Source organism: Doryrhamphus excisus, linkage group LG12, assembly GCF_037039965.1.
Source record: "Doryrhamphus excisus strain RoL-2023G ecotype Guam linkage group LG12, RoL_Dexc_Guam_v1.1, whole genome shotgun sequence".
NCBI lineage: Eukaryota > Metazoa > Chordata > Actinopteri > Syngnathiformes > Syngnathidae > Doryrhamphus > Doryrhamphus excisus.
In genome coordinates, this window is record NC_136368.1 from 690,210 (window position 1) to 713,652 (window position 23,443).

Here is a 23,443-nt window from a genome sequence, read left to right on the forward strand (position 1 = left end):
GGTCTTTTGTGGCCTCTCCTAGGAAGGTTCACCACTGTTCCATGTTTTGGCTATTTGTGGATAATGGCTCTCACTGTGGTCGGCTGGAGTCCAAAAGCTTTAGAATTTCCCACCCCGTGTTTGAACTGCATTAAACATGATGTGTTGGGCAACCAATGGCAGCTTGAGCGCATGTCATATTAGCAATACAAGCTGCCAGCACAAGTATAAATACTATGAGGCGTCTTATGCGTACACTGGCTGTCAGCTCATGCCCATACGTTGCAGATGAGATGACGTGTTGTGTCGTATCGCCGTGTTCTCCAACGTCCGGAGTGCCTGCAGCCCAGCTTGGCTCGTCGCAGGTCTTATTTCATTTCCTGTGGATGTAAATCCTCCCTGGCCGTCTGTGCGTTTCCATGTGGAATGCATTGTTTGTCCTGCAACCACAGACAAGGAAAGTGAGGGCAATGCTTATGTATATTATAAAGTTATACTGTAGCGGACACATCCTCTTAACAACTACTTATTCAAGTATTTTAGTAATGTAAAGCTGTGATTTACTCTTTATGTACTTTTTAGCAAAAACAGCTGAGGTAGAAAAGTTTCCAACAGTGTTTTACGCTTATAACCTCTCACAAATAAATTAACTGCAGTATGTTGATTGAGAATTGAGAAAGAATATTTGATGTACACAAGCTCAGACCACTACAATAGACTCATGAAGACATATAATCATCCAAGCTTTAGCATGATCAGCCATTGTAGCCTAGCTTCAAAGCAACTTTAGAAAGTAGGCTGTGCTGTTTACGCTAAGAGGAGGGTTCGACTAGTTCTTCCCCCACCTCCTCCTTGCTCTCCTTCTACCACAAGGCGACAACTATTCCACTCCCCCGCCATCAACACAACACCACCGTCGACCAAAGTCAGCCACATTAACCGACTGGGGAACCTGTCAACAGGAAAAGTAACCACCGTGAGGAACCTTAGCTTTCTGCTTTGCCGTCGTACCGCACCAACATGGCGTCTGGACACCTACTTGACTGACTTCACGGTGGAGAGACGAGGGAAGGTCGCCTCCGCAGCGGCATCGGCAGCGGTGCTTGTGGATGAACCGGGTGTACTTTCGAAGTTTGTGAGCCAAGCGGCACCATGTTGGCCACCGCGGGGACTTACGCCAACAAGAAGAGGAAGAAACCGGTCCTCAAACAGTAAGTTGTCAAACTTGGTATTGCTAGGGCAGACATTTTTAAGCCGTCGGTCATGCAGATATGGCTGCTTCGACTTGAAAACTGAATTACTGTTAATGCAGCTTTAAACTCATTTCGAGTGTTGTTCGAAATGAGTCGCTTGTGTGACTTTTGTGGTTGTTAAATAGTTTTTGACGTATTTGTAACAGACTGTCAACCAAGAAGAGCGTGTTAAGGTGGACTGTCAACTTTCGTTGTCTACACGGTGCACAAAGTTGACTCTACGTTCTGTAAAGTACAACAAATCATTCGCGGTGGAGGATATTAGTGTTTTTTATGGGCGATACGTTGAGTTTTGTGTTTGTGAAAGTGAAGTTTGGAGGTGTCGGGAGGTCCGGTCCACCTTAAGAATGGTCTGGCAGCGGCGAGCATTAATCACAATCAAGTTGAAGAGTCTGCTGCTGCTCTCACGCGATGCACCGAGGAGGGCGGGGCCGCCTCGCTCTGTTATTGTAATCTGATAGCGCCCCTCCCCTCCCCCTTTCACTGTGCACTAGTCCAACTTTTTTTTTTTTGAAACATTTCACCATCCTCTGCTTTTAAATGCACTATTGTGGATATTGCAGTATACCTAAGCCTTATATAAGAACCGTTTTGCATACAACTGTGGTAGATTTCTAGTGGATCGTTTTAAATCCACGAAAGGTGCAATCTCAGACACCCCTTAAAAGGATAGATAGCCTTGGTTAAGGCCATGAATCCGTTCCAGAAGGTCCTAGTCAAACCCCAACGAACGGTAACCAAAGCAAATTTTCCCATAGAAAATAAGTCCAAATAAGTCCAATTCATCTGTTCCAGACACCCACAAAATACAATCTATAGGCAGTTTTTAATAATTATAGTTTCACATGCAGAAATAATAACTGTTGCACCAAGGAGATTGATTGACAACGGTCCAAAACCAATCAGGACGCAGAAGAAACACAGCCTGTCACTACGCATTATGTACCTGGAATGCAATCGTTGCAGCTGGGTTCTACACATGTACGGAACCCGTCTACATCCCGTCCACCTGTTTTTCCGGCAGTCACATGTTGGACAAGTGTATTTTGTTGCTAGATCTGATGACATTCCAACTCCTTTTGACATTTATTTTTTAACAAGCGACAAATCTAGTGACATATTCTGTGGTTGTTAGGGAGGTTTTTGGTATTTGAGGACTCAAAAGTGAAAGTATGTGTTTTGTGTTCAGCGGGTGCCGTTGACAGGTCCGCCCCACCCAAAGACAGTCACAAGCCGGCAGGAAGCAGTCAGCTTCCGAGCCACGAGGCCACTCTGGTTGACTTCTAAAACGCAAACATTTCTTAATCTTCTCTTATAGAAGAGTTTCTATGTCATTGTTAGTCTATTGCTACTCCTTATTTGTCAAATTAAGTAGATTAACTTCCAAGGGTAAATGTCATTGATTAGTCTACTCTATTGCTATGTTCCCAGCTGAGTCATGTTAATAAAATAAACACAGCACCATCTGTTATTCGCTCATTTAAAAAGTTCTCAATTGCCAACGTGTGATGGAAGAACCCTGAGAGCTGCTGGTGGAGATGAAATAGTATTTTGTTTTGATGAAATTGTGGCCAACTTTCAATGAACAAACCAGAAATGAATGAGATGATATATATAGATGATGATGCCATCTAGCAGCTTCTCTGACATCCAATAGCTACTTTTCTTACTGAAAAAATGGCAACGCTGACTCTACAGTCCATCTATCTTACAGCAGCAAGCAATATACGTAGGAATTGAATCCATCGTTGCACTCTGCTTATGGTTGTTTACATTGAAAAATCACTGTTTTATTCTATGTATTTAAATGCAACTGGATATGACGTTTATGTCTGCGCTACGTGCATAATTCTATGGAGTTCAGTCATGGTGGGTGTTGACGGAAACATGTGCATGCTAGCCGAGAGTCACTCATGAAAAAAGCTCCCAATATTTTACATACAGGATATGAAGTATGGGTATTGAAGAAAGAACTATTCCTGTATGTGACGTTGCTGTCATAAATATTTGCTCAACGAGGAAGTGACATAATCCTTGGCACCAACCGCACCGACCTGTCGTCACGTGAGCAGAAGTGAGCTTTGACGACAATCTAACATAATATCGGAATATTTGGAGAGTCACCACAGTCGACAGTAGCCACGTTTACATGAGGAGTTTTTCTCTTTCCGAATGAACTTTCCGAAAACAATGGTATACATGGAAAGGAATATTCCAATCTCCTGTCTACATGCGCCGCTATAATCAAACAGAATAGTCAATGGGGCATGCGCAGTAAAACGTAAACATCAACATCACGTGATCCCGAGTTTTTCTTTCACTTGTTGGAATAACTCCACATTGCGAGTTTTTTGTTTATCCAGTTTTGAAATTTAGTTTGGATCAAAAACAAACATGAAAGGAATATTCCACCCCTGTGAATCCGATTATATATTCATTCAGATTGGCACTTTTCTTTCGTCTGTGGCTTAGTGTGTCAGGTGCTTCCGTCAACGTGTTATCCATTAGCTGGGTCAGTCGGTCCGGAGAAACAGGAAGTTGAAAAAAGAAATTGTGACTGATGGCTTGATCACCCTTTGATGAGGGTGTCTAGTGCTGAAAGACCGAAACAACTACTGCTGCAAAGGTACATGACTGATGATGTCTCCCAAAATGTACATCCTTCCCATGGTTGGGGTAAAGCTCCCACGCCATCGGCCATTTCAGAATAAAATGGCATTTCCTAAATATGTGAAATGATTACTGTGTTGGTGTTAGCGTCCATCCAATGTGATTTCTGTCAAACATTTGTATTAGGCCCAGAGATCCTGACGGATGATGTTTCCAAGGAGCCAGCACGACCCACAGTGCAATCATATCGCCGGGCACATGTCCAGGCCTTTCCTCGGTGGTTTCCTCCTGTGCGTGCTAACCAGAATTCCTTGTAACCGAGGCCCTGATTTATATAAACAAATGGCCAAGTACCACTCGGGGATGCGCAAAGACTTGTTTGCAGATGAGTGAGACACAACTCTTTAGCCTCTTTTTTGGGCCTAGACCTCGAATTGGCCTCCGTTTTTATGATTTGGGGGTGACGGAAGAAAAACATTGTGTGTTCCAAATTCAACTATTCTGAAAAGCCAGGAATGGGAGAGTTTAACATGAAAGTGAAGGGAAGTCACATTTTTCCTGAATGGGACCATACAGCAAAAGAGACTATTAGGACGCCTTTATGCTAATTAAGGAGCCGATTGAAAACATCAATTGAAGGATAAGCACCTCATCTTCAAGCTAATGTAGCTTTGGTCGTATCAGGCCTTAAAGTGAAAACCTAGCGGTCCCAAGAAGACCAGCTCCCATTTAGCATGCAACATAAATAAATAATAATAACCAGCACAAATAATACATCTTCACATGTAAACACTTTTGATGCACAACGTAATCATCAGTCTTACCTGATTACTGACACAACAATGGACGACCTGCGCTCTGACTGTTCTTGTGAGGCGTTCGAGTGCATAAAGTAAATCGGAGTTGTCATTAGTTAGGCTAATATTTATTCATATTATTAATAAGGAATTAAAGAATAAACGATTGCTGTTTTTGTAGTTGACTATGGCCTATTATTAGTAATAAATATGCATATTTAAGCAAATTATACATACACCCATTCTGCCCCCCTACACTACATCTACTATGTGGCGGTTGAGTGGTTAGCGCGCAGACCTCACAGCTAGGAGACCCGGGTTCAATTCCACCCCCAGCTGAGGACAGCTGGGATAGGCTCCAGCACCCCCGGCGACCCTAGTGAGGATAAGCGGTGAATGAATGAATGAGTCTAAAGGTGACTGTAGGGTTGTTATTTCATGTCGAGAGGGCTCTCCTTATGTTAAAACCTATTAGGGGATCGTAAACAGGTTTTCTATGTCATAACTGTGAAAAATGTAACTGATCCTACTTTGCGGAAACTCACCTATCACGGTCGGGTCTGGAGGCAATTAACCGGCATACACGAGGAATTACTGTATCATCTAGAAAACACAGAGACGTAAAACACTGCCCTGTGGAACTACCAGTTGGAGTGTCGCCATGCAATATGATGGACGCCGCGCTACTTAAAATGACTCCGAGTCATTTTTAGCCGGTACGATCAGAAGAATTCTAGCAAGCGTCTGTCTGCAGCGGTTTCTGCCGTCCACGCCGTACGTTTGCGCCGCCGGTCTGCCAAATTGCATACGGCCAGACAGCTCCCAGCGTGTGTGCACGGATCCCAAAATAAAAAGGTGGCCTGTGTCTGTGAAGATGTGGGACGGCGTGCTCTGAGGTTTTTTTTTTTTTTTCTGCACGACCAGCAGCTGGGCTCGGACGCACAAAGGCACCATTGAGCCGGCGCCGTAAACGGGCAGCGGTCGCCGCACGGGAGCATTCCTCCGCAGATCTGGTCATCCAGATTGTCTTTTTACGAGCTCAGTGGATTTTTCTCTGCCTCGTCCTCTGTGACCTGCATTTTATGACACCGCTTCAACACGCTGGCTTACTGCAGGGGGGGGGAGTGACAAGCAGCTACAAACGGGGGATTCTCCTGAAAGGTCTACTAGGGAATGAGAATATTCCCGGCCGTACTAGCAACAGTGCAGCAGTGACTTGGAAGTTCCCGATTTTAGGTGTAAACAAGTCAGGTAAAAGCACCTCGATGGCATTAACCCACACGTGTGTGCTTCAGTGCTCTTGCAGCGTTTGGCCTGCTCCCGCAGAGTGACTAAGCAGCTCAGGGTTTAGTGTTTTGGGGTTTTTGGGCTTCTGACCAAAAGCAATTGCATGTTGGAAGGACGGCTGGTTTATAAAAGCTTGCTGCGGATTACAAAGAGACATGCAGATGAAACATTCCCTGATGTTTCCATGACTGGCAGGCAAATGTTCAAGACTATAAATTACATGCAAACATTGCAGGTACTCTATATCCAGGTTCTCCCAACCTCCAGGGCGCTCGGAGAGAGTGTCCGACCACAGTGCACCTTGCTGGGCCACGCCATGTGGCTCCACCCACTCTATATCCAGGTTCTCCCCTGGTTCTCCCAACGAAAAATCAGCAGTTGTTTTGCTGGAAAAAAAGCTGAAAATGTCCGGAAGAAAATTTAGGAAAGTTGAAATTGTTTTGGCGGAAACAAAGAATAACGAGAAAAATGTTGCATTCTAACGAGAAGACAAGTCACATTTTTTTGTGAATAATGTTGTAACATCAGGAAAAATAACGTCATTTTAGGAGATTTCAGTTGACTCGCATATATTACATATTACATTTTTAAGTCATCATTTTATGAGAAACAAAACAACTCATAAACCTGTCATTTTTGGAGGATGAGAAAATGTCCTACCTTTTTAATAGAGTCAAAATATGATGGGGGCGGGGGGGTTGTAATTACTGAAAGTAAGTTTACATGAAGGAAGTTGCAATAGTTGGACCCCCCCAGCATAAAAAAGGGCTATGATTTTCCAAGAATAAAATAAAAAAAATTGCATATTCTAATGAGAAGAAAAGTTAAATAATTTTTCAAGAATAATGTTGTTATAACATCAGCAAAAATGAATTGAAAAATTAAATTGAAATATTAAAATATTAAATTCGTAATACTATTGAAATATTAAAATGTTAAAGTTATAATTTGAATATAGAATATAGAATATAATAACAAATTTAAAGAGGAAAATGTAACAAAAAGTATGTATAATGTATAATTACAGCATTTGATGGAGTATATCTCGACAGTGGGAGAAAGTTTGGACACCTCCGCCTCAGTGACGTCACAGCAAACGCCCTGAAACCTGCCGATGGGGGTTACGATCCACATCACTTCCAAAGTGCTTCCGAATGAATGCCGCCTTTTGTTTCCTTCTCACCATTTCCTACATGAGACACATTCTGCGCTATGGAATGTACAGCCAGAGTCTTTGGCTTCAGGCTCAGGTCATTCCAGACTGCAGCTAAAAACGCATATCCCATGGTGCAATGCTTTTGTAGCAGAGCTGGCGTGTGTTTACTTTGCTGGTATCAAATGATACATGAAGCTCGAGCACACTGACGGCTCTCGGTTCGGCTGCACAAACCAGGCTACGACCGAGAACAAGATTTTTCCGCTAGCCAACGCTAACGACGTCGTGTTGATGCCTCAATCAATCATCTCATGTCGTGCAGGAACACCAACTCACCAACTTTCCTCCATCCGCAGGAAAAAGGTCCCAGACGGCAATGAGGTGATCAAGTCCAACCCGTCAAAGCGCCACCGAGACCGGCTGAACGGGGAACTGGACCGGTTAACGGACCTGCTGCCCTTCCCCGACGACGTGCGATCCTGCTTGGACAAACTGTCCGTCCTACGTCTCAGCGTGGGGTACCTCAGGGTCAAGAGCTACTTCAAGGGTGAGTCCACTAAACCATGGGGGGGGGGGGGGCGCTGTAATTTGACAAGAATAAAAGAAAAAATCTTGAAAAAAATCTTGAAAAAATCTTGAAAAAATCTTGAAAAAATCTTGAAAAAATCTTGAAAAAATCTTGAAAAAAATCTTGAAAAAATCTTGAAAAAATCTTGAAAAAAAATCTTTAAAAAATATTGAAAAATGTAACATTAGCAGCAGGTACAACGTGTTGATACACTGAGTTGTTTTGCGTCCATTGGTAGGAATTCTTTGGCACCATGAAAACCAGTTTTTTGCGTGAGGCATTATTCTCCCCCCTTGTAACCCCCCACCCCATGCATGAACCACACGCAGCCCCAGGATCACGGTATCAGCCGGGTCCCAATGATAAATATTTGCAATATGTTCCCATTTGTCTCGTAACGACACTCAAGGAAGGAAGAGGACGAGGAAGGAGACATTAAATCTATCCAATGAGCCGACTCGCACACAATACGCTGGTTTGTCCTTTTTGTCAACATCGCATGGCGAATGGTATCACACACACTCATATACACACTCACACACACACACACATCAGTTCCCAGCAAATCCCCTCTCCATTTACATAGCTTGCTTTGCACAGAAGTAGTTTTCCGGACAAAAAGCAGCAGTCATGTTGGAGCTAAAGTAAACGGCAGCCCTAATCGAGTTTGATGCCGACGACTGCAGCAGCAGCAGTGAAACCGTGGGAAATGCAAACGGCCGAACATTTTTATGACAAAACGGTCATTGTCATTCATTTGGAATGAATTCCAGGTGATTGTTAAACTAATACTGTCGCTGTAAAAATAAAAAAGAATGAAAATGCTCGATATAATATAACTTTTTGAATACCATTTGTTGGCCTGAATGTGGCCTGAACACAACTAGTGCAACAGCACTCGAGTCCACCATTGTTTTGCTTTGTTGTACAGTGGTGCCTTGGTTAGCGTCATTAATCCATTCCGAGAGGGCCAACTCAAACCAGAACGTACTCGAACCAAAATAAAAAATGCTTTTTTTTTTTTTACATTCGCCTGCTTCTTTAGCATTCTTTCTGTACGGGTTATGTGTGTGTAAGGAGTCCACTTAATACGAAGGTCCCCTTTAACCAAAAACCCTTAAAAAACGCTAAGTGTTCCATGTACGTAAGTGACGTAAGTATATTAACTTTTTTTCAAGACTGTTCACTCCCAAAGACGTAAAATCCGTCTTTTAGTGTGAAAATTGTTCATGGTATCATTTTCATAATAAAATAATGTTGCATTCACATGCACGGTGAAGACGCAGTGTCTCGCCAAAGGCTTTGTTGTGTGTCTGCATGAGATCACACGGGCTTCCTCTTGCAAGCTCCTCCAGGTCCCAACACCGGCGAGGGGATGGGTGCTCGTGTGGGGACATGTCTGCAAACCCCTTCCGAAAAAAGAATCGCGAAAGACAAGAACAAAGTCGGCGCGGGAGATATTTAAAGAGGCGATGGTGTGCAAGAAGCTATTTCTGGCTTGACGGCGGCGTAGCGTGACTTTTTGACATATTTGTGTATTGGTTCTCATTGGAAACATCCCCGGCCTGTTAGCAATCAGAGGCCATGTGGTACGCTAGTGGCAGGGATCCGTGAAGCATGTACACACAACCCCAAACACAAGCGCGGTAAAAGGATTGTTGTGTCCTGGCGACTCCCAGGAGGTCGTCTGCACGTCTTGTTTGGACCGCTCGGGCCTGGATGTGTGTTTGTGTGTGTGCGGGGGGGTCCCACGTAAGGATGGCGTGAGAATCCCAGTAACCACTAGGAGACACTTTTCATCCTGCCTTCATTGTTTTCCAAAAGCCCATTCCCATATATCTCCTACGCTGACGGGAACGGCGCTCCTCTCTCCGTTGGAGGCGTCCACAAGCTTTCGTTTTCCTTCCAGTTCTTGTCTTACTTTCCTTACACTTTCAAGGAATGTTCTGCAAAAGCAAAACCACGACTGCCGAGTTTCACTCTTCCTGGCTAACTGTCATACAAGTGGAAAAATAAGTTAACCGCGTAAGAGACAGGGGTCCCCAATCGGCAAAGTGTGGCAGAAAATATAAAGCAAATATAAAATAATTTTAAAAAAGTTAGAGTTAGAGTTGGTCTACATTGCAAATAGGCGTATTTTTCTGTGAAATAAAAACTTCCCAACTTCTGAATCGTTCCTGTGTTTGGTGTTTGGGGTGGTATCCATGGTGGCCGTTTAGCGTTGTTTTTATTTGGGAGGGGGACTGATAAGAATCGTCCCAGTGACGCATGTTGACCGTTGGGTGTTTTTTTTTTTTTTTCCCCCTCTGCCTTTGCGGAAGCCGAGGTGAAACCTGATTGCTTTTCACGGGCGGACAAAGAGCAGAGATCCTAAGTCTAGATGTCACAGCGACTTGGTTGCTCTTAGCGACTTAGTTGTCGCTTCATGTCCTGCTGCTTGCTAACATTAGCAAATGAGTAAGTTATTAAATAAATAAGTCAGAATTTTCTTAGTACAATTGCAGACGCGACAGCGGCACGACACAGTGTGGGCAGTCCGCCCCCCCATTCAGCCCCCCCAATCCTGCCTTATGTTTGTATTTGACTTGTTTAGCCATTTTTATGCATTTATGCTTGCTCGTTTAGGCAAAAATGTGTAAAATTGGCTTACAACGTGCGATCCTCAGGGTCAAGAGCTACTTCAAGGGTGAGTTCACTAAACCACGGAGGTCCAAAGTGTGGAGCCCACGGCATATTAAAAATATATACATATATATCATGGAACAAAAACGTTTTGGCAAAAATCAGCAGTTGTTTTGCTGGAAAAAAGCTGAAAATGTCCGGAAGAAAATTTAGGAAAGTTGAAATCGTTGGGGAAAACAAAGAATAAAGAGAAAAATGTTGCATTCTAACATAAAGAAAAGTCACATTTTTTTGTGATTAATGTTGTAACATCAGGAAAAATAACGTCATTTTAGTAGACTTGAGTTGACTCACATATAAGTCATAATTTTATGAGAACAAAAACAACTCAAACTTGTCATTTTTGGAGGATTACAAAATGTCCTTACTTGACAAGAATAGAGTCAAAATATGATGGGGGGGTCATAATTACTGGAAGAAAGCTTACATGAAGGAAGTTGCAATAGTTGGAAAAGAATTATTAATAAAAGTAGTTAAAATAAATGACCTGCAAAAAATGCGACTTATACTCCAGTGCGACTTATGTATGTTTTTTTCTACCTAATTATGCATTTTTGGACTCCGGAGTGACTTATAGTCCAGAAAATATGGTAATTTTAGTACTTTTTATACATAAGTGCAGCTAACTGCGCTTTGTGGCGGTGAACGACCGTGGTGATTTTTTTTGCAGCAAAGCGGTTTTTCGCTCATGTCTTCCAGCGGAAACAGCTCGCTAGCGAGATAAGGCCAAGAAACTGGGTCAAAGCGTCAGTCGGTAGGACTCTCCGTGAATGAGTCCACTCCAGTTCCTTCTTCTACTCGAGACGTCGAGATGTGTCTGATCACCTCAGAAATGTCTCCTCCAGTCAAGTCCTGCAAGCAAAGGCTGTGATTTCCCAAAAGTCCAAAACGAGGACCAAATGCTCTTGGACCGAACGCCCTGACCGGTGCCAGCTGCTATTCGCCGCCCTTTTCCCTGCTCACATGCGTTAGAACACCAATCTCTGTACAGGATCAGCTGGAACTAAATGCTTTCAAATCAAGATAATATCCTCCTTTGCATTGCCGGCATGCTTTATTCTCTCTCTCTCTCGCTCGCTCGCTCGCTCTCTCAGTCTGGCAGATCTCCAAATTGTGACTGCATTTCCTCCCCCTCGTCTTCCCTTCCGAGCGGAGATGTGCCCCAGCGACGTCCAGCATGCTAACCCTCTCCAAAGCACTGCACACTTACTTTGGGCTTTTCCCTGAAGGGGTCGCCGCAGGAAACCAACCCTGGTTTCCTCTTTGACCCTCATGACCTCCTTCACCACATCCATAAACCTCCTCTTTGGTCTTCCTCTACGCCTCCTGCCTGGCACCATCCTTCTACCAATATATTCACTATCTCTCCTCTGGACTTGTCCCAACCATCTCAGTCTGGCTTCTCTGGCTTTATGGGGTACGATGGGGTACGATGGGGTACGATGGGGTACGATGGGGTACGATGGGGTACGATGGGGTACGATGGGGTACGATGGGGTACGATGGGGTACGATGGGGTACAACCAGTGCCTTGCTGGGCCAGAGGTTGCGTCAGGAAGGGCATCCAACGTAAAAATGTTGCCAAACCAATTATTCATTCATTTATTTTCCACCGCTCATCCTCATAAGGGTCGCAGAGGGTGCTGGAGCCTATCCCATGCGAAACATGCTAGGTTAACAATAGAAACAACAAATATATAAAAAATAATAGAAACAACAAGAAAAGAATAAAAGCATGAAAATAAATGATGAATTATGAAGGACTGCCATCCGTCACCTGAAGTATCACAGTATCGCTCCTTTGATTTGAGAAGGGTTTTTAGCCAATGAAGAGCTGGTATCGGAAGGATCGCTATTTCAGTATCACTTTGGACACCCCTCTTACGATGAATTTAGAAATGTTCCTTCATGGTCTAGAACAGGGGTGGGCAAACTACGGCCCGGGGGCCACATCCGGCCCGCCAAGTGTTTGAATAATAATTATTATTATTATTAGATTATTATAATTATTATTAGAACTATTATGATTATTATAAGAATTATATTAATGCGAATTATTATATTAATTATATATAATATTATTGTTATATTTGCATATTTTACATAATAATAATATAATAATAATAATTTTAATTTTATTGTAATTATTATAATATTTTATTATTTTTAAAATATTTAAATATAAATATAAAATAATAAATAATAATAGCAGATTGAATGACAATTTTACAGATACAATAATACCAGGTGGACTGTTATGTGTAAAATATATAGTCTGCCCCCCCCCCCCCCCCCCCCCCCGTAAATTTTGTCATATCAATGCGGCCCGCGGGTCAAAAAGTTTGCCCACCCCTGGTCTAGAACGACAACTTTGGTGTGCTTCCTCGGGTCCAAACAAAGCAGGAAACCATCTATTAACCCCCCCCCCCTGCCCCCCGCCCCCCAAGAATGTGTGTGAAAGATGCTGGCAAAGATCCACGAGGCATCCAGCCCATCTCGCAGGACTTCCTGTTGGCCGTGCACGGAGCAGCACCAGAAACTGTCAAGCGGTGAATAATGGAAGGCAGCGAGTTCAACGCCAGGGAAGCAAAAGTCAAATGAAAACAAACAGGAGGCCCCCGAGAGGCCCACTTACTCACGCGAGCCCTGACTGGAGGGGCGAGGGCGGGGGGGGGGAATTTGGTGGATTTTCCAGATATGGACTCGAACCAGAGCGGTGTCTGCTGCCGCTCTTTCTGTACGGATTTTCATCCAACCGAAGCGTGGGGCGATATCGTTGTTGTGATGACTTGGTCACCGTGCTGAGGGGGCGCAGGGCCTCCCGTCTCTCTAGATAGGTCTGGCCCTGGCGTGACCGGATCCCTTGGGCCACTTCCTGGGATGTTCCTCCAATGAAGCAAATATTCTTTCACCCAAAATCATCCGGCCGGCTAGCGTCAGGCTAGCTAGTGTTCATGCTGGTGGAACAGCCACACGTAAATAGTTTTTTGGAGGGCAAGACATAATTACACGCCGCAACGTTTTTCTTAAACTTTCACGTGTTGCTAATTTATGGCTAATCTCGTGACATCTCCTTTACGTCAGAACTACGACTAATTCTTTAAATGCTGCGCCGCTCACGAGTTAGTCTGGAGAGCAGCTCTTTCTTAGGCAGGAGCCAATCACAAGCTGTTGGTGTACTCACAGTTAGCCTGTCAATCCATGGGATATTGTATATACCATTCATTGAGGTGCTGCAGTGACGTCAGCTTCCCTCTGGGCTTTGGGCTTTGGGCTGCAGGTCCTCTCTGTTGTTTGGATTCTGGTTTATTCATTCATTCATTTTCTACCGCTGATCCTCACGAGGGTCGTGGACGGTGCTGGAGCCTATCCCATCTACGGGCAAGAGGCGGGGTCCACCCTGGACTGTTTGGATTCGGGTTCATTAAAACTTATAAATACGTCTTTGGTACGGAATGAATGAATTCATTATGTTTACATTTTTCGCATCATTAATGCACGCGCACCACGTAAGGCCACACCTCTTTGTTTTGACCGCTAAGTCGCCAAGTCTCTGAGGAGCAAAGGAGTTGAACTCGGCGGAATAATGAACGAAAAGGATCTGTGTGTGTTTTTTCCGTCCCACAATAACCGTCAGATAAGCGGCCCCGCCCATGGCTGTGATGAACAATAGCGGCGCCAGACACCAAAGTAAACATTGCAGGTGTGATCCTGGCTAGAGGAGCTGGATCGTAGCACAATAAGGAGCTTCGGAGCCAGCGGTGTCTTGTTACTTCTTCTTCTTCTTCACCTCTCAGGATGTCCCATGAAAGAAGGGATTACGAGACCAGCTTGCTTTTTTTTTTGTCTCAAACAAGCCGAGGCACATTTTTCTAGCCCTTCCACCACAGAATGGGACGATCGCACGAGCGACGCCACCAGTCAAACAGCTCGGCTTCTCGCATTTTCACGTGTTGACGCTGCGTGTCGTTTCTCTGTCTCGCAGCTACGCTCAAGAACAACACCGCCGATGGCTTTCCTGGTGCCGGCGGGACCAATGGGAACACCTTGGAAAGCCGAGGCTTCTCTGAGGCGGACCTGCTGCTCCAGGTAGTAGACCGCTACTAGCGTTACACGTGCTGCTACATACTATAATAATAATAATAATAATAATAATAATAATAATAATGTAGGTGTCCGGTTCTTGGATGTTTTACATTTGACATGATGATAGGCTTATGATATATTATTATATTATTATATTATTATATTATTATATTATTATATTATTATATTATTATATTATTATATTATTATATTATTATATTATTATATTATTACTAGCAACTTTTTTCCTTCAATTACACTTCTTTGATTTTTACATTTCTGTTGTTGTTTTTAAAATATAATATTTTTACAATATTTCAACTTTAATCCCATAATATTTTGACTATATAAATAAATAATAATAAATTAATAATATAATATAGACATATATACAATATATACAGTATAATAGATAGACAGACTTCCTTTATTGCCATTGCACAATAACACAGCAATGAAATTGCCAACGAAATGTCGTTGACAAAAGAAGATAAATAGTAATAATAAAATAATAATAATAAATAATAATAAAATAATGTGGAGAATAAATAGATGACATCAAATATGAACAACAATGTACAGAGTAAACAGTAATTTGTACAAATAATGTAAATAATAATCTAAAATGTTATTATGATGTATAATAATAACATTAATATATTTTATATAATATTGCAATAATATTGTTTTGTTTTGTCTTTTATAATATTAGTGTTTTTTCCCTTAATATTTCAAGTCTATGCTAAGTAATTTATGTCATGAAATTTTCCAAAGTTTTCAACTTCTTTCTTTTTTTTTTGTTTTGTCTCTCGTCATATTAGATTTTTCTTTAATATTTCAACTTTATGCATACATATTTCAACTTGAATATACTGTAAATGGTACATGTTTTTCCTCAGAATGTTAGCACTTTTTTTCCTCATAAGATGGCGGCTTCTTCTTTTGACTACCTCTGAATATCATAACTTTTTCCCAACCTCAATTTCCAACATTTGCTAATTTGTTTTATTAATAAATGTTTGGCATTTCAACTTTAGAGAACTAGAAAGCACTATAAATTAAAAAAAAAACTCTAAAAATGTTAGTATAATTATGTTAGCATGCTAACCTAGCATAATAGCGTCCACCTAAGAAAATGGCCCCTCACTTACGTCGGTCCAAGAGCCAGAAGTCCACGTGATACAGCAGGACGCTAGGATCAGCATCTAACCTCAGCCTTCCACTTCTCCGCCGTGCAGGCGCTCAACGGCTTCGTGCTGGTGGTCACGTCGGACGGGGTGGTCTTCTACGCGTCGCCCACCATTAAGGAGTACCTGGGCTTCCAGCAGGCGAGTCTTTGTCTTCCTTTTTCGTTGACGTTTTTGTCTCCTAGCGCATCGGCTCACCTGGTCTTGTGTCCTCAGTCGGACGTGGTCCACCAGAGCGTGTTCGAGCTCATCCACACGGATGACCGCGGATCCTTCCGACAGAACCTCCACTTTGCTCTGAACCCGCCCGACGTCGACGGGGAATGTACGTACCCGGGTCAATATGGCTAAGTGCTCATCGAGAGCGGCGTCGACCGGTAGCTCCATGCGTTGTTTGATGTTGCCAGGTCTGGACGGGTACATGAGCACGGAGCTCTACAATCCCAACCAGCTTCCTCCAGAGAACTCCTCCTTCCTGGAGAGGACTTTTGTGTCTCGCTTCCGTTGCCTCCTGGACAACTCGTCAGGCTTCCTGGTAGGGAACGACTTTACCACCAGGACGCAAGCGTCTGCAGGCTTCTGTGACTTATTGGCACGGTCTTGGTGTGTACCAGGCTCTGAAGTTCCAGGGTCGCCTGAAGTTCCTGCACGGCCAAAACCTCTTCAGGGACAACGGGACGCACGTCAAACCGCAGCTGGCGTTGTTTGCCGTGGCCACGCCCGTGCAGCCGCCGTCCATCGTGGAGATCCGCTCCAAGATGTTGCTCTTCCAAAGCAAACACAAGCTGGACTTCACGCCCATGGGCATCGACAATCGGTGCCGACCACGTCGTCCCGCGCCGGCGTTAGCCCGCGCTCGCCACTAGCTAATCTCGCGTCTCCTTTCTCCTTGCAGGGGGAAGATCATTTTGGGCTACTCGGAGACGGAGCTGTGCATGAACGGCTCGGGCTACCAGTTCATCCACGCCGCCGACATGATGTACTGCGCCGACAACCACCTGCGAAGTACGCCGCCGGTCCACGTCTGCTACTTCCGCTGCTTCCGCCACGCCGCTAGCTTGTTTGTTTTTGACTTTTGACAGTGATGAAAACCGGAGAAAGCGGCCTAACGACTTTCCGCCTCCTGAGTAAATCAGGAAACTGGGTTTGGGTCAAGTCCAACGCCAAGCTGTTCTACAAAGGAGGAAGACCCGACTTCATCATCGCGTATCAGCGGGCCATCGTGTGAGTTATTAATATTTTCATCTGTTTTCCTCCTAATTTCCTGCAATGACCTTGCATTGACCCTCATGGCGCTCCCCGGTCAGCATCTTCAGCATCTTCTCAAGTCTGCGTGTTGATGTTGTTCCAGCAACGCCGAGGGCGAGGACTACCTCCGCCAGAGGAGGCTGCAGCTGCCCTTCAGCATCACCACGGGGGAGGCGGTCCTGTACAATACGGGTCCCACCATGGACCTGTCCGAGACGCGCTTCAACCAGCAGTTCGATAGCAGCCACGCGGACGGCGGAAAGGAAACGGAGGCCCCCCAGAGTCTGCTGGACTGCTTCCTCAGGCAAGACAAGTCCGCTTACAAACAAACCCCCGAAAACCCGCTCCCTGTGGACCAGGTCTTCATGGACAGCCGAGCGCTGGTCAGCGTGCCCAGCGACGCCTGGCAGGTGACGGGCGTGGCGGCGACCGCCGGCGCCGCCACCGTCGTGGTGAAGGAGGAGGCCAAGCAGTCCGTGATGGCGGTCATCGACGCCCTGCAGGAGATGGCCCACAACGGCGACTTCTGCGCCACTTTGGAGAACATGGAGGTCAGCGAGGCGGAGCTGATGGAGTGGGAGGAGACCCTCAAGAGGCTGGGCCAGGACGGCGACAGGCGGGAGAGCGTTCGCTCCGAGCTGGACGGCGTGCTCATCGACGAGCTCTTTGAACACATCGATCCTGTTTTGTTCACGGAGAAGGGCGAAGAATGCCCCACCCCTTGCCTGAAGGCGGTCGTCAGCGGCCAGCGGGACCCCTTCACGCAGGGGGCGGAGCGGCAACAGGATGGGATTTACCCCCAAATGAACGGCGTGTACGCGGCGGATAACGCACACGGACATTTAGACGGCGGCTTAGCGGGATTCAAACTTTCCCACTGTGGACCCCTCCCTGACGCAGCCCCCCCGCCCCCGTCCCCTCTTCAGCAGCTGCAGCTTCAGGACATTTTCACCCCGGAGATAGAACTACCGCAACTCACCGTCCCCGACGGGTCACGTGACGCCGCCGCGCTCCACTTCCTGGGCTTTGAGCAGCGGCAGGGTAACGCCCTGCCTGTCAATCATCCAATGGCAGCCATGATCTCTTGCAATAACTTGAACGCCTCCACTTTGGCTCGCCCGCAAGCCGACCCGGCCTCGGCCCCGCACAGCCGCCATCCTCAGCAGTGGGCGCAGGGCCCATACGTACCGCCCCCCTCCGGCGCCACGCACAAGAGACACAGGCCGACGCCCACTCCGGAAAGCCAAGCGCTCCCTCGCCTTTGGCCGAGGAGCGTCAACGGGCTGGACCACGCCCAGCAGGGGGGGCTGGCGTGCGGGCAGTCGGTCAGTCACAGCAGCTGCATGTACACGCAGCCCTTCGCCTGCGGCCCGGCGGGGGGCGACACCCTGGCGCTCGCCCAGTCCTCCCTCCAGAGGGCGGCTGCCGCCGGCCTGGACCAGAGCCCCCCCCGGGGCTCCTGTTACTTCCAGTGGGGGCGCAGTCAGCCCGTGGTGGGCACGTCGTCCATCAGCCAGGACTCCGCCCACATCAGTCCCATGACGTCCAACATGGCCTCCTCGGAGCTCGCCCTCAACCTCCAGTGCTACCAGGAATGACGCACAGGTACATGCTAGCTTCCCAACCACCTTAGCTTAGCACAGAACCTACGCAGGCGGTCCCGGCAAACTTCATATTTTATATTTTATATTATATTTTTTATATATATATAAATAAATATAAATATATTATACATATTTTTTATTGTATATTTTATATTTAGAAATCATCAGACTCGCGAGCCAATCCTTTTAAGGTAAGAACTTGCATAATGCTGCGCTATTCCAGGGTGTCTAACATGCGGCCTCGGGGCCATTTACGGCCTGCAGCTATTTTTTAATTTTGAAAATACAATTAAACAAGAACATAAAAATGTAGCAATTTTATTCCAAGTCAAAACATTCAGAGAGTAAAGTCCTAATTTTATGAGAAAAACATTTTATCATACTGGAAAAAAGTTATTTTATGAGAGTGAAGTTGTATTATAATAATAATAATTATAATTATAATAATTCATTCATTCATTTTCTAAGGCTTATCCTCACGGGAGGGGTGCTGGAGCCTATCCCAGCTGTAATAATAACAATAATAATAATAATTATTATTATTGTTGTTTGTTGTTATTAAGAGTAATAATAATTTTATATAATAATAATTATATATAATAATAATATTATTATAATATAATAGTTATTATTATTATTATTACCACCAAAATCCTCATAATAATAATAATAATAATGTGGAATAATAATAATAATGTGGAATAATTATTGGAGGATAAGAAGTAGGAATAATAATAATAATTATTATTAATGTTCGTGATAATTATTAAATAATATAAATAATATAAAATAATAAATTATTATTATTTATTATTTTTGGTAGTTGATAATTATGCTACACATTATCAGCCATAATCAACATTTTTTGAAAACACTTAGTCATTGTTGCCATAAGAGGTGTCATTCACATTTGATCCACTAGGTGGTACTCAAGTATCGTGTACCTCTACATGACTTTCACTGAGTCCTACAGTTCAGGGATTTGTGGCATTTACGTTGTCAGGAAGTCGCCCACTAGCCAAGGAACTGTGATACGGTGCTGAAGTATTTCTTAACCGTTGAGTTGAGTGTTGGCGGCGGTCCGAGCTCCTCGGAATCAAGTTTGAATTCTTGCTTTTGTTTTTTTTCTCCGCAGACTTTGCTCATCGGAAGAACCCTCATGCAGTTTCAGCGCTTATTCGCCGATTTCCCCGTCCCAGGAATATTCAACCTGTAAACAATGAAGACCTGTGAGTGCCTTTGCCAGAAACACGGAACAGCCAAAGATTTTGTTTGTTTTTTTTTTACATTTTTATTCTACAAGGGAAACCAACGTTGTTGCAATTTTATTGTATAAGAAAAAGACGCTTAAAAATGTTATGTAACTTGCTATTAAGACAATTGAGCTAAAATGCTATGCTAAGCTATGTATTTAGTGTGCACACTCACTTGCATTAGCTACTATGTATGTCACCGCAGTCACAAGCACGTTCAGTGGTGCCTCGGTTAACATCACTAATCCATTCCAGAAGGTCCAACTCTAACCAAAACGGACTGTAACCAAAGCAGACTTTCCCATGGGAAATGATATAAATCCAATCAATACCTTCCAAACACCCAAAAATGTTAACACAAAACCAATTTTATACATAATAATTATATAGTTCTATGTACATTTGACACGACTTTGACCTTGTGTTGATTGAAAACGGCACCACAAAGCCGCCAAGTTTCACAATAAATGCATTAAACATTGGGGGGGAGGGTCTTGCGCCCTTGTCTCGGTACCGTCCACGCAAGATGACAGGACGCCGTTTTGGATGCTGAACAAGCGGGCGAACGCAAGCCAAGGCAAAACATGTTGGTTGTTAACCAAAAAAAAATGCACTAACCGAGGTGCCACAGAATCTCTGCTTTTTTGGTGCTTGTGTTTCGGCTAAATAAGACTTCTGAAAACATTTGGAGGGATTTGCAGCTTTTGTCTGGATGGTTTTCACGTGAATGGGAAACTCGGACATCCGCTTCTCGAAACGGGAAGGTCAGTTTACGGTCTGAAGAGCTCGGTCGGGTAAAATAAAGTTCCGTTGTGAGATTTTCCGCGAATTTCGCCCAAGTTGCAGTCGTCACGCGCTACCTCGTAGATTTGACCCAAATCGTCGTGACGGTTCTGTGAATCGCTGGTCGAATGTCGCGGCGAGTCTTGCACGCTATGATGTGCAAAACCATAAGGTGGTTGCCGTGCCAACAAGCATCTTCCATATTTGATCTCTAAGCCAGGTCTGCCACTTTCTACAAACAGAATTTCATAAACAGCAGCAGCAGTAATATTATAAGAATAAGGGCAAAGGAAGTTGCAATTTCATAATAACGTTTCATGATTGAATTAGGTTGCAAAAATGTTACGAGAATAAAGCCAAAATATTCTGAAAAAGTCATAATTACGAGAATTTCATGAGGAAAAACGGCCAAATATTGAGAAAAAAATTGAAAAACGAGAAAAAGTTGAAAAGTTTTTTAAGAGAGTTGAAACATTTTGAAAATTTTTTTCAAAAAAATCAAAAAACTGCCCTTTCATTTTTCATGATGAGGCCCCAAGCATACATGCTCGCACTTTCCCTAGCTTGTGCCTTCTTGCCATATACAATTATACAATATATATGTATATTGTATATCATGCACACACATCTAATCTCGTCTTTAAGGGAACACTTCCTTCAGTGAATAGAGCCTTACTGTACCCCAAAGTGCACTTACACGAATAAATAACAATGCCACAAAAGTGCTTTCCTCCACTGTGAATTCTCTCCTGTCATCACGACATCACGGACAACATGGCAGCTCTTGACCACCGCGCTCAGTCGGTCAGTATTGAAGACTTATTGATCACTAATCACTCTCTCCTGTGGACTGCGTATCGTGTGGAAAAACTATACATCCTTAAGGGACGTCCTGTTGGCAACTGGAGCCACTAAAGCCCCGCCCGGAGCCTTATTTTTGTTGTATTCTTTTTTTCATTGTGTAACCTCCATTATGACATTATTATCATGTCTAATAATAATAACCAATGTTGTCTTGTGTACTGTATTTTTTTAATGAATATACAGAAAATATATGCATATAATCATTTAAAATGTGTACTGTGTGGCTTTTCATTCATTTCTAATTTTTTTTTCCCATTTCTTTTGTTTACCAATGATATGATTAATTATGTATGTGTGAAGTATTTGAATTTCAGTATTTGGCACCGTGATTATGAATCGTAGCTTGCGGATATCATAACATTGGTATGTCTGTTAAAGAGTACAAAGTTAGCAATCGTTAGCCACTTCTCAGCAGTTCATTCCTGTGTCGCATCATGAGCCCTTCACAATAAAGGTTTTAACAGACGCCCCCACTCGAAATAATTTCCGGGCAGCAAGACACGTCAACACTAGTTTCCTGCCTTCCACCAACCAATGAGGCTTCTGTTTCGTATTTGTGATTGGTTCAATCACATGTCAATCAAATTGACCGGAAAAAGCAGATTGTGTCGTGCTACATGGCGAAAACGTTAAACTACAACGTTTAACATTTCATGTAAATATAACGAATTAATGTTTTGTTTATTTTCTTTGATTAGTGGGGGAAGTAGTTATTTACATGGAGGTCAGCGAGGCGGAGCTGATGGAGTGGGAGGAGACCCTCAAGAGGCTGGGCCAGGACGGCGACAGGCGGGAGAGCGTTCGCTCCGAGCTGGACGGCGTGCTCATCGACGAGCTCTTTGAACACATCGATCCTGTTTTGTTCACGGAGAAGGGCGAAGAATGCCCCACCCCTTGCCTGAAGGCGGTCGTCAGCGGCCAGCGGGACCCCTTCACGCAGGGGGCGGAGCGGCAACAGGATGGGATTTACCCCCAAATGAACGGCGTGTACGCGGCAGTTCATTCCTGTGTCGCATCATGAGCCCTTCACAATAAAGGTTTTAACAGACGCCCCCACTCGAAATAATTTCCGGGCAGCAAGACACGTCAACACTAGTTTCCTGCCTTCCACCAACCAATGAGGCTTCTGTTTCGTATTTGTGATTGGTTCAATCACATGTCAATCAAATTGACCGGAAAAAGCAGATTGTGTCGTGCTACATGGCGAAAACGTTAAACTACAACGTTTAACATTTCATGTAAATATAAATGTTACGAATTAATGTTTTGTTTATTTTCTTTGATTAGTGGGGGAAGTAGTTATTTACACACACGTTGAGGATTCTGAACTACTAAACGAGGACGACAGGAACGACACGTTCTCATTCAAATGTTAGTTACTACATAAAATGTCTTCAAATACAAACACATGATCTGTAGCGACTACATTTTCATACAACTCTTTGAAGGGAATAATGTAAATATATAACAGCCATTATTGTCCACGTACAATTGTCAGCTTTTTAACAACGTCAAGCTGCAATGATGGTTTACATCCACAAGAGGGCGCCAGTCGATCATCATCGAGTTTTTTTAATAACAGGTGACACAATGCGCAAGCAATTCATTATGGAATTGTTTCATTTGTTTAATAATATTGTTTAATAATATTTTTAAATAATTGTAAATTTGTCTTGAATATAAATAAAATACATCTCTATTGTACATATCTGTGTTTACATTGTCATGGTCCACGCTATGTTACGTATATTGGTGACGTCAACTTAACGCTTTATTTCACTTCATCCAACCCGGCTGTTTAGTTTTGTAAATAGAAATGAATTAGTGGGGGAGTCGTGGCAGGGAAAAAAAGCATGGCCCGTACGGGGATCGAACCCGCGACCTTGGCGTTATTAGCACCACGCTCTAACCAACTGAGCTAACCGGCCAGTGTGTCCCCCTCACGAAGTATATTGCTAAAGTATAGTATATTCACAAATGGCTGAATTGCCGCCATGTTAACTGAAGTGCTGTCAACGGTAATATGCTAACTGTTTTCATGGTGACATCTAGCATGGTAGCGCTAAGCATGATGTATATGTTTATA

The 23,443-nt window shown here is 43.9% G+C and overlaps 1 protein-coding gene and 1 non-coding gene across 2 annotated transcripts; one reads left to right on the forward strand and one right to left on the reverse strand.

The window, feature by feature from the left end:
- Positions 1 to 780: 780 nt before the first annotated feature.
- On the forward strand, positions 781 to 21,218 carry LOC131136296 (aryl hydrocarbon receptor-like). The gene is made up of 11 exons (XM_058082987.2): positions 781 to 1,190; positions 7,439 to 7,629; positions 14,318 to 14,421; positions 15,657 to 15,746; positions 15,822 to 15,930; positions 16,013 to 16,140; positions 16,220 to 16,422; positions 16,501 to 16,610; positions 16,688 to 16,829; positions 16,957 to 18,458; positions 19,593 to 21,218. The coding sequence occupies exons 1-10, from the start codon at positions 1,132 to 1,134 to the stop codon at positions 18,449 to 18,451; spliced, it is 2,631 nt and encodes an 876-aa protein (XP_057938970.2). The 5' UTR covers positions 781 to 1,131; the 3' UTR covers positions 18,452 to 18,458; positions 19,593 to 21,218.
- Positions 21,219 to 23,211: 1,993 nt separating this feature from the next.
- trnai-aau (transfer RNA isoleucine (anticodon AAU)) lies at positions 23,212 to 23,285 on the reverse strand. Its single transcript has one exon. It is a non-coding gene; the product is annotated as a tRNA-Ile (tRNA).
- Between the last annotated feature and the right edge of the window lie 158 nt (positions 23,286 to 23,443).

Excerpts from the sequence above, each read along its gene's own strand:
- LOC131136296 (XM_058082987.2), top strand. The coding sequence starts at position 1,132 with ATGTTGGCCACCGCGGGGACTTACGCCAACAAGAAGAGGAAGAAACCG. Across the intron at positions 16,141-16,219 it reads ACAACTCGTCAGGCTTCCTG|GCTCTGAAGTTCCAGGGTCG; the intron begins GTAGGGAACGAC and ends GGTGTGTACCAG. Across the intron at positions 16,611-16,687 it reads CGCCGACAACCACCTGCGAA|TGATGAAAACCGGAGAAAGC; the intron begins GTACGCCGCCGG and ends GACTTTTGACAG.